This window comes from Solea senegalensis, linkage group LG20 (genome assembly GCF_019176455.1).
Source record: "Solea senegalensis isolate Sse05_10M linkage group LG20, IFAPA_SoseM_1, whole genome shotgun sequence".
NCBI classification, from domain to species: Eukaryota; Metazoa; Chordata; class Actinopteri; order Pleuronectiformes; family Soleidae; genus Solea; species Solea senegalensis.
Window position 1 is genome coordinate 15949458 of NC_058039.1, and position 14447 is coordinate 15963904.

At 42.3% G+C, this 14447-nt stretch overlaps 1 protein-coding gene across 5 annotated transcripts in view; it reads left to right on the forward strand.

Moving 5' to 3' along the window:
- The first annotated feature begins 11623 nt into the window (after positions 1 to 11623).
- Positions 11624 to 14447, forward strand: part of phf14 (PHD finger protein 14) — a 103661-nt gene continuing 100837 nt past the window's right edge. For 4 of the 5 annotated variants that reach the window (XM_044052260.1, XM_044052258.1, XM_044052256.1 and 1 more), the window contains exons 1-2: positions 11624 to 11732; positions 13555 to 13665. In XM_044052260.1, the coding sequence (XP_043908195.1) occupies position 11732; positions 13555 to 13665 (112 nt within the window). In that variant the 5' untranslated portion in view covers positions 11624 to 11731. The remainder of the gene's footprint in view (positions 11733 to 13554; positions 13666 to 14447) is intronic. The other variant, XM_044052261.1, reaches the window with a different exon arrangement.

Consider the following 14447-nt stretch of genomic DNA (forward strand, 5'->3'; position numbering starts at 1 on the left):
AATATATATTGTAATGGTATTGCCAGCAAACCCACATCAGCTCACATGTACACTATAGCCTGATTTATACTCGATTGCAAATGTCATGTGACAGGAAAAAGTGTCGCTCCACGCTCGCTATATGCTCAATCCCATATAATCCCTTTGTCTTTATACCACTTAGCCCTACAGTACCCCTCTATTTTGTGCATTCACATCGAGGTGTAGTGTGTCCCTATATCTAGTCGAGGTAATCGGGCAAGGCGTAAGAGCCAACTAGCCCTTTTAAAATGAGATTTTTCAAGAGCACACTTCAAACGCAAGAGTGTGAGACTTTTCCCTTGTACTGCGAAGATGCAAGGAGTCGAGGTAGCAAGCACTAAGTGCATGAGTTTAAATACCTGGGGTCAATCATCCAAAGCAATGGACGGGGTGGAACGGGTGGAGACGGGTGTCGGGGCTGATCTGTGACAGAGGGATAGCAGCAAAAGTGAAAGGGAAGGTCTACAGGACAGTGGCGAGACCTTGGTGAGACCTGTTGCGGAGATTTTGACTGATCAGGTGAGACGACCAAAGAGGGAGTTTCTGGAGTCAGTGATGAGTGAAGTTGAAAAGCTTTATTGAAGATCCGAGGAGAAATGAGACGATGCCTAACATGAACAACAAGATGTTAGATTTCTGGCGCCTTCCTCTGCTGATACTTAGAGTCGACCTTGGGGAGGACTACGTAGTCCAGCTATCGGTCCTTTTCCCCAGGTAGGGTAGGTTCAACAAAGATATATTGAGGAACCCTCTGGAGACAAATTATGGATTCTATGGTTACATATATACTGAGTTGTCAGGTTTGTGCTAAGGCCGAATAGTAGGTTTTTCTCTTGCTATGCAGAGCTGAGGATGCAGAGCTTTTCATTCCAGAATGGACAGGATTCAAAACGAGCATATTCGAGGGACAGCTCAGGTCGAACAGCTTGGAGGCAAAGTACAAGAGGCAAGGTTGAGATGTTCCGTCATGTGCAGAGGAGGAACAAAGGAAGTTGAAGATGGAGCTGCCAGGCAGAAGGAAAAGAGGAAGGTATATGGACGTCGTGAAGAAGGACATGATGTTACAGAAGAGGACACACAAGGGAGAGGAGAAGATGGCTCCAGATGTAACGTAGTTCCAAGGGGTATAAATGGGATTGGGCCTACATTTACAGTACTTTGTCCGATGCTGTTTCCATCACAGGTCCCACGATAATGGAAGCATAGTTTCATGGATGGTGCCATTACATGCTGGGAACTGTGTGGTTCCTCCCCGCTGTGGGCCCCCGTTGCACATCTAAAGCTCTGTGATGCAGCCGCTGCTGGGTGACGCGAGAAAACCAAAGCCAGCTCCTGCCAAGATGGTGAATTACCAGAGCTAATCCCACACACGGAAGCTGGGGATCTTACAACAGGGAACAAAAGCTTTATTTCCTCTCTGACAGAGAAACAGACACATCAGTGGTACAGCGGCGTCCTCGGGGTTCTGCCCAGGAGGGTTTAGGACCGGACAATGTTTTTAAGAGAGGCGATAAGGAAAACACCGTGCAGGGAGGGAAACAAAGAAGAAATAGGTGGTGAAGTATGGAGTCAAGTCAGGGTTATTTGTTATAAGCTCTTCCAGGGGCCACATTATGATGCAATAAATCCTCCTATCATGCCTTTAAGTCCCAATAAACCATGACATGAAAGGACAAGAACTTGGGAAAGTGAAAGAAAGAGGCATTACACAGAGGATATGTTTAGACTGGCTGACTCGAAGGAAAGGAACTCACAGAAGTGCTTTTTTGTTGGAGAGTCATTCTTTCCATTTTTAAAGAAATACGCTTTTTCCATATCTTGCATTCTCAGTGTTATATAAGAAATAGAGGAAGAGAGTGTGTTTGTTACCTTTACCTTTTCTGGTACATACACTGCCCTTGTCGGGACCAGTAGTCCTCATGGAGAGCAAACCTGGTCCTAATGAGTCTAATTAAGTGAGGGATTAGTTTGTTTTAGGGCTAATATTTGAAATGTGGTTAAGGTTATGGATAAACACTTTATGTCCCAGTTAGGGCTGAAACAATTACTCGATTAATCGTGAACTATTTTTATAATTGATTAATCGGTTGGAGTATTTTTAAGATAAGTTTTCAGATTTTTCAGCTTCTTAAGTGTAAATATTTTGAATATATATACATTGAATATATGGACATTGGTGTTTCATCATTTCAATGCACCGATCCAGGCCATGTGATACTCTCGTTCTCGACTCATTTCTCTGCCTCCGTGTTTCCACACAGGTTTATGGAACATGCAGGCGCCCTTCACAAAACAGCCACCGTAAACCAAACACAAACATCCTTCTGTTCAATCATATCGTATGTTGCAATGTGCCGCATTGCCAGAAGTTAATTTACCATGCACAGCGGCACTACCTGTTTTCATATTGATGTAAATGGGTGCGTTTGAGGGCTTTCGGGAAACATGATTTCACCCTACAGTCTGCGAACGCAACAGATGGACAACCCCCCCCCGCCCCCCCGCCCCACCCCCCAAACCCCCCGCAGGGGCTGAACGAAGAAAAGGAACATTCAATTTGTAATTACCTTCCATAGACGTGGTCACGCTCATGTCAGGAATTCAGCGTGCAGCCATGACACTGGCAGTTTAAGCCAAAACAAATAAACGTGTGCATGTTTTGGCGAGGGAGGGAGAGAACGCGCTCGGCTGTTCATCATAAGAAGCAGGTCCTACCTCCGTCTGACACGAGCACGCTCTCTCTGTTCGCTAGCAGCTACAGATATGTGCTATTTGTAATGCTTGTGTGAGGCTCTGTCGCATACATACATTATTATTTTTTTTTTATTATTCTTATTAACTGAGCGGGTGCAATTTATTTTCCTCTCGGGCGATGAAGGTGGTGAGTAGTTGGGGAGACTCTGGTCGGAGCTGATAAGCTGCTGCTCGCACGCAAAAGCCGCTGGAGGGACCAGATTTACCAGGAAGACAATGTCCACTAGGTCAGACGCACACGTGCACGGAAAACTCCTGTGCCTGTATGCACACGCAGTTTGTGTTAAACTCCTCTTGTAAGGACATTGGGGGGGGGGAGAGAATAAGCATTTTATATGTTCTTTAGTCGAAGGCCTCGCTTAATAAAGGCCGCCGTCTTGTTCCTATGCAGTTTTCACTTAAAGGTGACATAGAATGCTTGTATCACACATATATGTTAGTTATGGAGGTCTACTTACATATATTAACTTGTTTTCATGATTAAAAACCTCCTAGTCGCTGCAAACGAGCCGATCAAAATATCTGATCTCGCTCTCGTCAGCCGCGCTGTTTCAGACCAAAACCACACCCTCAGAACGTGGACTGTGTTGTGATTGGCCAGCCAACGAGAGCTTTCCCACTGTCCTGTGATTGGCCAGGTACCTGGAAGTGACGTAATAGATAGGCCAGCTCTCAGATACACAGCTCCCCCTCTGGCACGGTGGATGCTCTGCATCTCAGCAGCTACAACGAGAGTAGTTCTTCTTCTTCTGCGGTTGAATGTACGCAACCGGATGTGCCCGGACTAGTGCCCGCACCGGGAGACGCTACGGTGGTGAGAGGAGTGGTGAGGATTTCTGATGACATCATCAACCTACAGAAGGTGCCGATCCGCTTCACAGAGCCCAGGAAAACAATACAACACTATTTTCTCAGCAGTGGCTGAACTGTTTGTTCTGAAACTTTAGGGTTTCATAAACGAGGTAATGACGCAGATACACACACAAACGCAGCGTTAATTGGAGCTTCCGGTCTATGTCGCCTTTAAAATATCTATCTACCCATCTTGTTTGATGCTTTAGCCGTGGCAGCCATTTCAAAAACACAAAGCTTCCACAGTGTAACAGCGATTTTGCGAGGGTCGATTTGACTTATTTAATTTCTGCCATGCTGAGTATCATATTTGCTCATGTTTAATTTGATTTAAACAAAGCCCCGACCAGAAAACCCAGTCTATACCAATGCACCGTCATCAATCGATGAAAAAGGAAAAAAGCACTAAAAGTAACGTTTGACATTAACTCTCATTAACATGTTTCAGGGTCATTTTGGATCGTTTCCACTGCAGTTTGTGGGATACTGCCAGGGGTTTTGAAAAATCATATTTTCGACTCTTTTTTTAATGACGCAGTAGAAGGGACTCTAATGCCACTCATAACACCACAAGGGTTATAATGGAGGATCAGTCCAGATTCTAGTCTTTTTGAGTTGATTCATTCAATCCAATGTCTATAGCTTTGTGCACAGGCCTAAAGGTGGGGTACAACATGGACAGGTTGCCAGTTTATCACAGGACCAACATGTTTTTGGACATGTGGGAGGAAACTGGAGAACCAGGAGAAAACCCACACACACACACACACACACAGGGAGCCTCCCCGAGTCTATACATCAGAAATGAATTAAACAATCAAAAAAAAGTTTGTATTATCTGTAAAACATATATTATGTATAACTCTTTTCATTGTCTGCCATGTGATAGAGGCAAACTCATTTGAAATAACGTGCCCTTCATGGCAGGAGACAGAAAATCTAGTCTAAAAAGTTAACAACGCAGATTTCAAGGACATTTTGCCACCTTGCCAATTTCCTACTCCGGTGCACATGTTCACGCTAACACACAAGCAGAAACACAAGCTCGTCACTGTGACGTCACAGTCGTGAAAGTAATTAGCCGATATTCAATGGGGTATCGCAGAGTTATAATGATTACCTTGCACGCTTTATGAGCACCGTCACCACCAGTGAAACCCTCCGTGAGTCATGATGATTTTTCCTGTTGTGCTGACTGTTTGTTTGTGTGAGGAGGCTAGAAGGAGCGGTGTAATGATAAGGGAGAAAAAGTACAGCTCGCAGTGCACAGTCAGGAGCACAGAGACGTCCATAAAGTGAAAGAAGCACTGCGCTGTCAGAATATGACAGCCAATCCATCAGAGAAATGGAGGCTGTGTCTAAAGCGCCAAGGAGAGAGTGCCGGGAAGTTTTATAAATAGTTGCACCTTTTAAAGGAAATTGGAAGTTGTCAGACACATGCCATTTGCATTTTCTTTTTTTTTTTCCAGAATATCTCCAGCAGAGGCAGTCTTTGAACATGACTGAAACACCGTTATATACAAAGTGGCAGAGCTGAAAGCCTATCTGTGTACGATTGGATCTCCCTCTGCAGGAAGAGGAGTCTAAACCCATAGCTGAGTAACACTGTGTCAAAATGCCAGCGCTAATGAAAAGAGTTTCCATGACGTCTATTAACCTTGAATGTGTGTGAGTGTGAGTGTGTGTCTATTACATCGACAGACATCTACATTCATGTGGACATTTAATCGGCGGCGTTCTACAGAGAGGAACAGTTTGGAGCCGAGCCGTTGGGGTTTAAAGTGACAGTTACGGTTTTTCGGCGTGGTTGTATATGGTACTGATACATAAGCGGTGTGGAACAGTCCGGTTTGGTACAGCGCGGTACGGCGTTTCCATGGGGAATACTACCAAAATAACCAGCCCCAACCTGTTCCATTCTTTGTCGACCTTCTCTCGTCGTACGAGGCGACAGAAAAACGTCATGACTCCGCGACCGCTGTTTCTTCGACGCCCGCTGCCCATTCACATACGAACCGAGCAGGAAAAAAAGAGCTGCTGGACGTCCTCCTTTGTAGTCTGTTGTGTTGCGTTTGATGGCGCCGTTTGTTGTCATCACGGTGGTACGACATCACGCTACGAATCTCCTGCCTGACCCAGGACTTTACCATTCCACACCGTACCGTACTGTACCAAACTGTACAGTACGATGATGGAAAAACACTTTGGCATGTACGCGCCCAGTCTGCGATGAAGAGGGTTTGCCCTCAGGGATGACATGGCTGCCAGCAGAGACACTATAGGAGAGCCAGATTGTAGCTGCATCACAGAAGACTCACTTCATTAAATCTTTGCCTACTTAAGTCTACACTATATAAGCCATATATTTGCCACTTATCTCTCCATTAGACAGCATTTCCCATCTGGAAAACAAAGTCTGTGAACCACTACCCCACCTTCTGGTCTGTTGGGTCACTTAGGTAAATCCAAGCAAAGGATTTCAAATCATGAAATCCCAAAATAACACCTTTGAACTCACTGGTGGAGGCAGGAGTGCTCGAACAACTGCTGCACGCCGTGATTTGAAATTGATTATTTTCCCCTATCGCCTTCGACGCGAGAAGTGAGGGGTTTGCAAAGCAGAACAAACTTCACCTTCCCCGTCGCAGAAACACTATCGACTGGCCAGAAAAAAGGTGGCAAACATATTCTTAAAATGTAGACTGAAGCAGGTGTAGGTTTTATTAGATGAGCCTCTTGTTGAGTGGCTGAAATCTGTTTTTCCCTGTGTCCCTGCAGGCAGCCAGCGAGGGCGTCTTTGTCCCCCGGGCGGATTCCTTTGCAACGGACTCTATTTTTACCTCGTTTTTGTTTTTGGACACATCACCAATAGTAACATCGTGTAAAGGTATTCGAGGTGAACTTCTTCCGAGAGGAGGAGGAGGAGGTGGTGTGTGACAAAGTGGCTGACAGGGAGAAGCAGCAGACCATAGTTCAAGACCAGGCTGTGACCAAAACCAGTCGGCCATTGCGGTGTGTTTTATAGACACCTGGGTGTGATTTAAAGCTGCAGTACATTGTTTTTTAAATGTCACTATGAGGACATTCCACCTGTATTATCTTTTTAAAGGTCCAGTGTGTAATATTTAGACGAGTTTATTGGCAGAAACTGGATATACTACCCGTGCAAAAAATGATTTGTACAAGTCTGTGGTCATTCTTGTGTACTTTGTAACTTTTAAATCTAAACAAATGTCGAGCGCACACAATGCTGATCAAGTCTATCAGCGCCGCATGAGTTTCTCAGTATAGATGTTTTTGTTTCCGTGTCTGCACAGGGACATATCATGATGTCACAGTGGAACAGGTGAGGCGTAAGAAGCACACGGTAACCTAAACAATGCATAACTTACTGAAGTACTGTAGAAATATAAATATAGCATTTAGTCAGAGTTCCACAGAGGCCGATGAAGTCAGGGGCTGTGCTTCAATGAAGTGACCCAAGTTTCTTCAAGGCCGCCATATTTCCCTGATACGCTTACGCTTGGGAAAAGCAGGTAGTCACTATTTATAGAGGTCACTAATTATAACACCCTGGACCTTAAATGCTCTGAATACTAAGACTTAGTCTTAACATCCCAGTGCTTTGCAGTATAACCAGTGTTTGTTTGTTTTTTAATATAACTAACAGTAGTAAAAGGTCATAATGATTTGACTGCAATTTTTTTAAGTGTTTAGTATTAACAATATGTACCTTTAATTAGCTACAGCACGTCACATCTGACAGTAGTTACACTAAAAAACAACAACACACCGTGTACTAATAACACTGGAATTTGTTTTTCCCCCAGTTCACAGTCTTTTGGGGCTAAATCCAAGTAGTTTAAATGCAAATTCAAAGACCAAACTGAAAATAGAAAGTACTCTAAGAGTCCCACAGTGTAACATAACCTGTCCTGATGGATCACATTCACTTTTGTCATGCTGTACCTGAAGCCTTTCTGTTATCCCTCACTTGTAAATCACTTCTGCGCAATGAGCAGATACAAATAATGTAAAGATACGTTTTGGAAATAATTTGTTCGCCATGCTTCACGAGTACATTAGTTGGCCACCAGTGAATGCGTTATTGCATTAAGACGTCCGTAACTAGTAGAAACACAATTCACTGTCGCAAATGAAATGTAAAGTCGCTTTCGTGAAAGATACAGTATATGCAAAACATGGTGTCACATGATTTACACCATGTGAATGGATAAATATTCCAATTTAAATGCAAAATCTTGGGCTGGAGGGGAGGCTGTACATCAACACAGACATTTGGTACATTTTGCAATAGGATTCATAAATAACATCCAATGCAATTACTCCTCTTTAAATGAGCTTTTAAACATTACTTGTCACGGTGCGTCCTTAATGTTTTTATTTCCCTAACCCTGTGTTATTCTTACTCTCAGTGTAATTGCATCTGTCCTCTGGTTCATCAAGCTGACTGATATCTGAGGTAAGATACTTTTTCAACATCGCGGCCACACAGCCACCTCCACTGCTCCGCTTAAATCAAACTTCAATGAAGGCAAAACTATCGACTTTTATCATCTGCTGCATTTCATTCCAGCCCTCGGAGGAATGGCTTACACGGGCCTAATTTTCAGTATTTGTACAGTACTTCCCTGCACCTCATTTGTCCGTTTAATAAATGACTCCAGCTCTTTTGTATAGATGTATTTCTTATTAAAACACTCCCTCAGTGCGCACAGTTAATTTGAGCTACATGGCTGTAGCTCAGCTATGTCGTTTAAATGGGATACCGTCCTCGTTGCTGTGTACAAGCACAGGGGGGAATCAATTTACAGACTGGAGTGTAGAGGTGAAACATCCCCTTTCAGCTTGTTAATGCCCATTTATACTCGCAAAAGACGGAGACGGGCGGAGCCTTTCGTCCCACCGGAAATCGCGGGGGCAGTACAGAGTCAAACGTCCGATCAGTCAGGAAAACAACGAAGAACGCTTATCCTGCAGCCCGAAAACAGCGTTACATAGTGAAATTGCCGCTCCACACCAATGAATAATATTCCCCGTAGATATGGACGACTTGGTCTTATATTCCACCGCCATTATATTCCATCTCTGCTTGCGTTTCAGTCTTATTTCAGATCAAGCACAATAATAAAAACCTCATGAGCGGTCGCTATGCCTGTCGATGCCTGCAACTTGGTACGCGGCACTGCCCTCTACAGGAAGTATTTTGTGTAAATGTCGGTATACCCGGCGCAAAAGACGCACAGAGATATGTAGGATAGTGACGGAGATAACGTTTGGGACGGACGAACAAAAAAAATTAAGTATAAATGGGCCTTTAGTGTTAGGTGGTTTCCGGTTTAGCTTGCGGCTAGTTGTTAGCATGTCCAGCAGCATTCCATGTCTTCCTACTGTCCATGAACTTTAAAATATTACAACATTTTAAGCTGGGAGAGCATAAATTCTGTCTGTTTGGCCCTCCTGAAAAGGTAATGGCCTGAATTTCACCATGTTGTTGTCTCTTTTTGTCTCGCTCTTCTGTGCTGTTAGCGGTGGGAACCGTGGCACATGAGTACCACTCTGTTCCATCTGAAGTGTACACACAGTAGTAATTTGTCTCCCAATCGCATTATCTGAGTGTGTTAATCCACCTTTACCTATAGACCTGAGATTTATGGTAAAGAAAATAGCTACATTTGTGTCCAAAGTAAGTCCCTGCATTGGTCCATCACTCCAATTGCTTAGGACGTCTGCTAGCTGGTGTTTTTTCCTCCAACCCTGGACTGAATATTCACTTGCTTTTGTTAAGGAAATGTGGAAAAGCACTAGACATTATCATTTAAACTACACTTGTTTGAACTGAAAAAAGAAAGAAAACTTGTTTCCCACATGTTTTCTCAGCAGGATGCTTGTTCACAAACGGCATCCTCAGGAGACCCAGCCGTTGTGGAATTAAATGTCTCGTCTCATCTAATATTCTCGAGCCTTTACTGCTCCATATCTATTTGCACTAGTCATAAACTCTCATCTGCTTGGGGAGAAGTTGCGATTTATTGAGTGTAATTCTGTTACATTCACACCTGGACACACCAATATTATCACATTGATTTCAATTTCAGACCCGCTGCTTGTCATAGCTCTACAAACACTATCTGGTTGTGTCACAGGCAACAGCAGGAGAGAAAACGATGACAGTGCTGATAGTGATGATGACAATGATGGCTACCATGATATCCCCAAAGTGTTTGTATGATTTAAAAACACACACACACACACACACAAAAACATCCCTCTCTGCAGCACAATAGAGGGCCATTTGTCATCAAGCAACGACAGGTGTAATCATCCTTTTTGCTTGCGTGCACCATCACTCTTCCCCTTACCATGTATCAGGATCAATCTGGGCTCATTTATTTTAATCTCTCCTTATTTGCCAAATTTGCAAAGTCAAAGGAGGACAGGGGAAACAAAGCTCGTTGTGAACATGAACCAAACTATTTATTTTATGTGACCGCATAATTAAAAGAAACATACCCATTACTCCAGTTTTCAACAAGACACTTTGCAGGAGGATATATTGCGAGTGTACTTGCATTTGTTACCTCTTTAGGACCTTCTCTGGCATTAACGCTGACCTTGTCAGGACCAGTAGTCCTCATGGGGACCAAAACCTGGTGCTAATAAGGCAGAACTTAATTTCTGAGCTTAAGTTCAGGGACAAGATCTGATTTGGATATGATCTTGTTTGGGCTGTGAATGAATGGAAGTCAAGTTATATTGCACCAAATCTCATCATGCAGTATAATTTTTTATGGATGGATGGACTTGCTTTTGTTTAATATGAACAGAGTTTTCTGAGCAAGGACGACCTAAAAAGGTATGTAATGTGTTTTCTGTTATGTTTCTGGATTTCTGGACCAATACTAAGTGCTTAAACAGCACATTACTTCTGCATCAACTAGCACCACTGCAACAGATGTAACTGTCTGATTTCAGATTTGTTTGTTGCACCATTTGAAAGTGGTTTAAAACTATACTGGTCCAGTGGAATCTCAGGCAAAGTCCATAGACTAATTGTTATACCTCAGTCATGAGCGACACCACTAATAGTGGAGTCATACTGGGTCAACAAGGTCTGCTTCCAGTGTTGAGGATCAGGAAAATCTGATGAGAAACGGGCTACTTACTAGATAAAGATATTCATGTCCTCTAACATGCGCAGACGGCAACTGCAATCACAACTAGAGAGTGATGAGGTACACCAAATATGCTACAGAAGGGAGGGAGAGCAAGGTCAGTGGGGAGATATCATCGTCATCATCATCATCTTCCCCACACTCAGAGACTGTGGACCAAGCCCTTACAACTGGCTTTACACCAGGGCACCTGACCTGAGATTGAAAATCAAGACCAAGCTGGACAGTTGGCACCCTCCTGACCCACTAGGTCAATTTACTACTGGATGTGTGTGGGGCACAGCTTAAGTGAGAGTGTATGATCTTAAGTCGGCACACACACACACACACACACACATATGCATCTATTCAGAGTGCAATACTTTAATCAAGCAATTATGCGGCAATGAACTTATACTTATACGTATATGTATTTCATCCTTTATGTAACTTTTGTATTTCTGTGAGCTCTCATGTTCCTATGTTTTTGTTTCCTTGTATGTATTTTCATTGTTATCCCTTATAATATCATCCTGCCAATGGACTACGGGTGGAAATTAGCCTCAGGCTATAACCTGGCAGTTTACATTTTTATGTTTATTTATATGCATTGTCCCTTTCCTTAACTAAATAAATAATAATGAAAAATAAGTAGAACTGATATAAATGAATACAAACATTTGAAAATAACATGTACATCAATTCATGTATGGATGAATAAAGTACCTTCACTCATATATCATAAAATGCATTATTTTTGTTTATTGTTGTTGTAGGTGTCCTCGCGCTTCATCCTTAACTATCCCCATGGCAACAACATCCAGTCGCCAGTTGCGTCTACGTCACTGCTGCTGTGTTCCCCATTGTCCACATAACATGCTGCTAAAAGGAGAACTGCCTCGTTGCCTGTAGTTAAAACCGAACCACAGAGTGAGTGCTGTTTTCCACGCTGCATTCTTCCTCTCAAACCCTGCATGATTCTGTGATGTTACATTTGCCTGCACAACGATTAAACGCCATTATTCCCCCCTCGTCTCAAAATTAGCAGCTAGCCGGCTAAGCTAGACCGGCTGTGTTTTGAGACTAGCACTTGGTGTTGCTTATAATGCTAATGCAGTTGTGCGCGTTGTTTGGTCGTTTTGGTTTGTTGTAGCCGAACCGGATTCATACCTCGCGTTTGTGTTTGCGTGAACCGGTCTTGTGAATTTACAACACAGTCTTGTAATGTGAATGCTAAAGCTACAGCTACAGCTACAGCTAACGCTAATCACAGTTAGCTACCTAGCTTAGCAGAAAAGCTAGGCACCAGGTTGGCGGTGGTGGTTTTTATTGCATACACGTTGGTTTGTTAAATTAAAACGGTTTGCGCTCGACAGAATGAGAAATGGTAATGTTAGTATTGTGGCAGCCTTTTGTAGCAGCGGTGCGCCGTGTTTGCTAACACTTATTTTGCTAATTATGCTAAACGCATTGCGCATGTGAGAAGCGTTCATGAATCACTTTGGCTGTGGGACCGTTTAAAGTTCTCTTTTACTTTTCTTCTGATGCTAGTAGATGCAGTCAAAGTGAGCCTTGAATGGAAACCTTTTATCTACGGAAAGGGCAGGGAACTAAACCCAGAAAATACTCAAATATGGGACAGGATATTATGGGAGAAGAGCTGCTGCTCCCTATTCAGCATAATTGCAGAAATCTGTAAAGTTAGTGCATGCTTTAAAACAGTGCATATTTGGCTGATTCCCTACTCTCTATCATCAGGTACTATGATGGTATTTCACTTAGGGCTTCACGGTTCAACAAATATAATCGAATTTGGAATTTAAATTTTAGTGCAATATAAACCCTACGAAACAGAATGGCGTTATAATGTAGTAATGTAGTGCTGCACAAATTGACCAGCCCTGCTCTAAATCACTATGTATTTTATGAAAATTACAATTATGATGCAAAAAATTGCAAACATGGCAGATTTAATTCACTTATCAAATGGCTCGCCTAATAAAATCTATATCTGCTGTCTGAAATCTGAAGTTTGTAAAGTCCATAGAAAAAAAATCTGAATATTTAGTTTGCATGGATTCAAGGAACTGCTGGTTGACTGCTTCCTTGTTTGTTGAATTTGTGTCACTTCAGTTTGTCTCAACAAAGGATCTCAAACACCAAAATCACCAAAAAAAAAATACATCTGATAGAGCCAGAAGTTGTTTTATAGGTCCTGTTTATTGTTTTTTTTTTCCAAGTTTGTAGACTCACGCAGGTGTAGATTTTAAAAGCCTTTTGTTAAGTGGTTAAAATGAGTTGCTACACGTCTTTTTCTTTAATATCCTTTATCCTGGTGATGAAGTGAATATCAACAGAGTCCAGTCATAGTTTTAAACTCATGAAACAGCTCACCACAGTACAAACAGCTCACCACAGTACAAAGAAAAAACGTCTAAATTCAGACAAATTTCGTTTTTTATTTTGCATGTTACATAATAATAAGAGGATGATTGATTTTATCTCAAACTCATTAACCTCCCATTGGAATTCTGTTATTTATACCGACATCTGATGTGTCAAAGCTAGGTCCCCCTGTCATTGAGTGGGCATAGTCACTTCAATTACAGGTTTTTTATTAAAGGTTTCTCTGATTACGTTAATCAAATATGCCATTTATTTTTTTATTGCAAATTAATAAAATCCAAATGTGTCTTCGTACTGCAGACCTTATGTTGTGGTAATTTATTTTTCTGCCATTCTCCTTCATCAGTGGACCGCAGTTTGAAGCGCCGGCAGGTGAAGCCACTCACTGCCTCCCTCTTAGATGCCTTGGATTATGACAGCTCAGATGACAGTGACTTTGAAGTGGGAGATGCCTCAGGTAAGCATGGTCTGCCACACACCCAGCTGCCTTTTCGCCAGGAAGTTCATAAAAAGTAGTATTCTAATTAAACATTCTGAATTTTCTGTTTCTTGTGTGCTGTATTGTAGACACACAGCAGTTTTTGCAGTCATGTCAAACCCAGGGGTTAAATGATGCATTGAGACTTGGACTAAATGTGTACGTTTTCCTCACAGGGGCTGTATGTAAGCCATTTTTTGTATTAAGTCATAAAATGACCATGATGTGTCATTAGAGATGATTGAAACATCTTAAATATTATATTGGCTTCAGCGATAACAATGGTGCAGCCAGTTTATTCACAATTTAAATAAGCCTCTTTACTGTTACCGAATTTGCAGTTTTTCTTCAGCCACACCACAGTGAAATTTTGCCCCATCCCCTCTATCCTCTGTTGCACCACCTGTCCTCAGGTCCTCAACAATATCCATGAATCTTCTCGAACACAGAAGTTAAACAAGGGTATACAAGTGCATCTCCTTTCAGGAAACTTTGGCAAGCTGTAATATGTCTTGAATTGTGTTTATTGTAATTATTGTAAAAGCTAAAGGTCACTGCTGTACATATTCTATATATTCCCCTTAGATTGTCTGGAGAGGCAGTGTATGACAACACAAATGTCACACTGGTCATTTTTTTTAGACATTCTCCTTTCAGCTCCTGTCTCAAGTGACTCTATGTGAGAATACAGCAGGAAAATATCTGGGTTGACACGATAAAACATTTTAGTATTGGATACTAAGATCTGCATCTACCTCAGT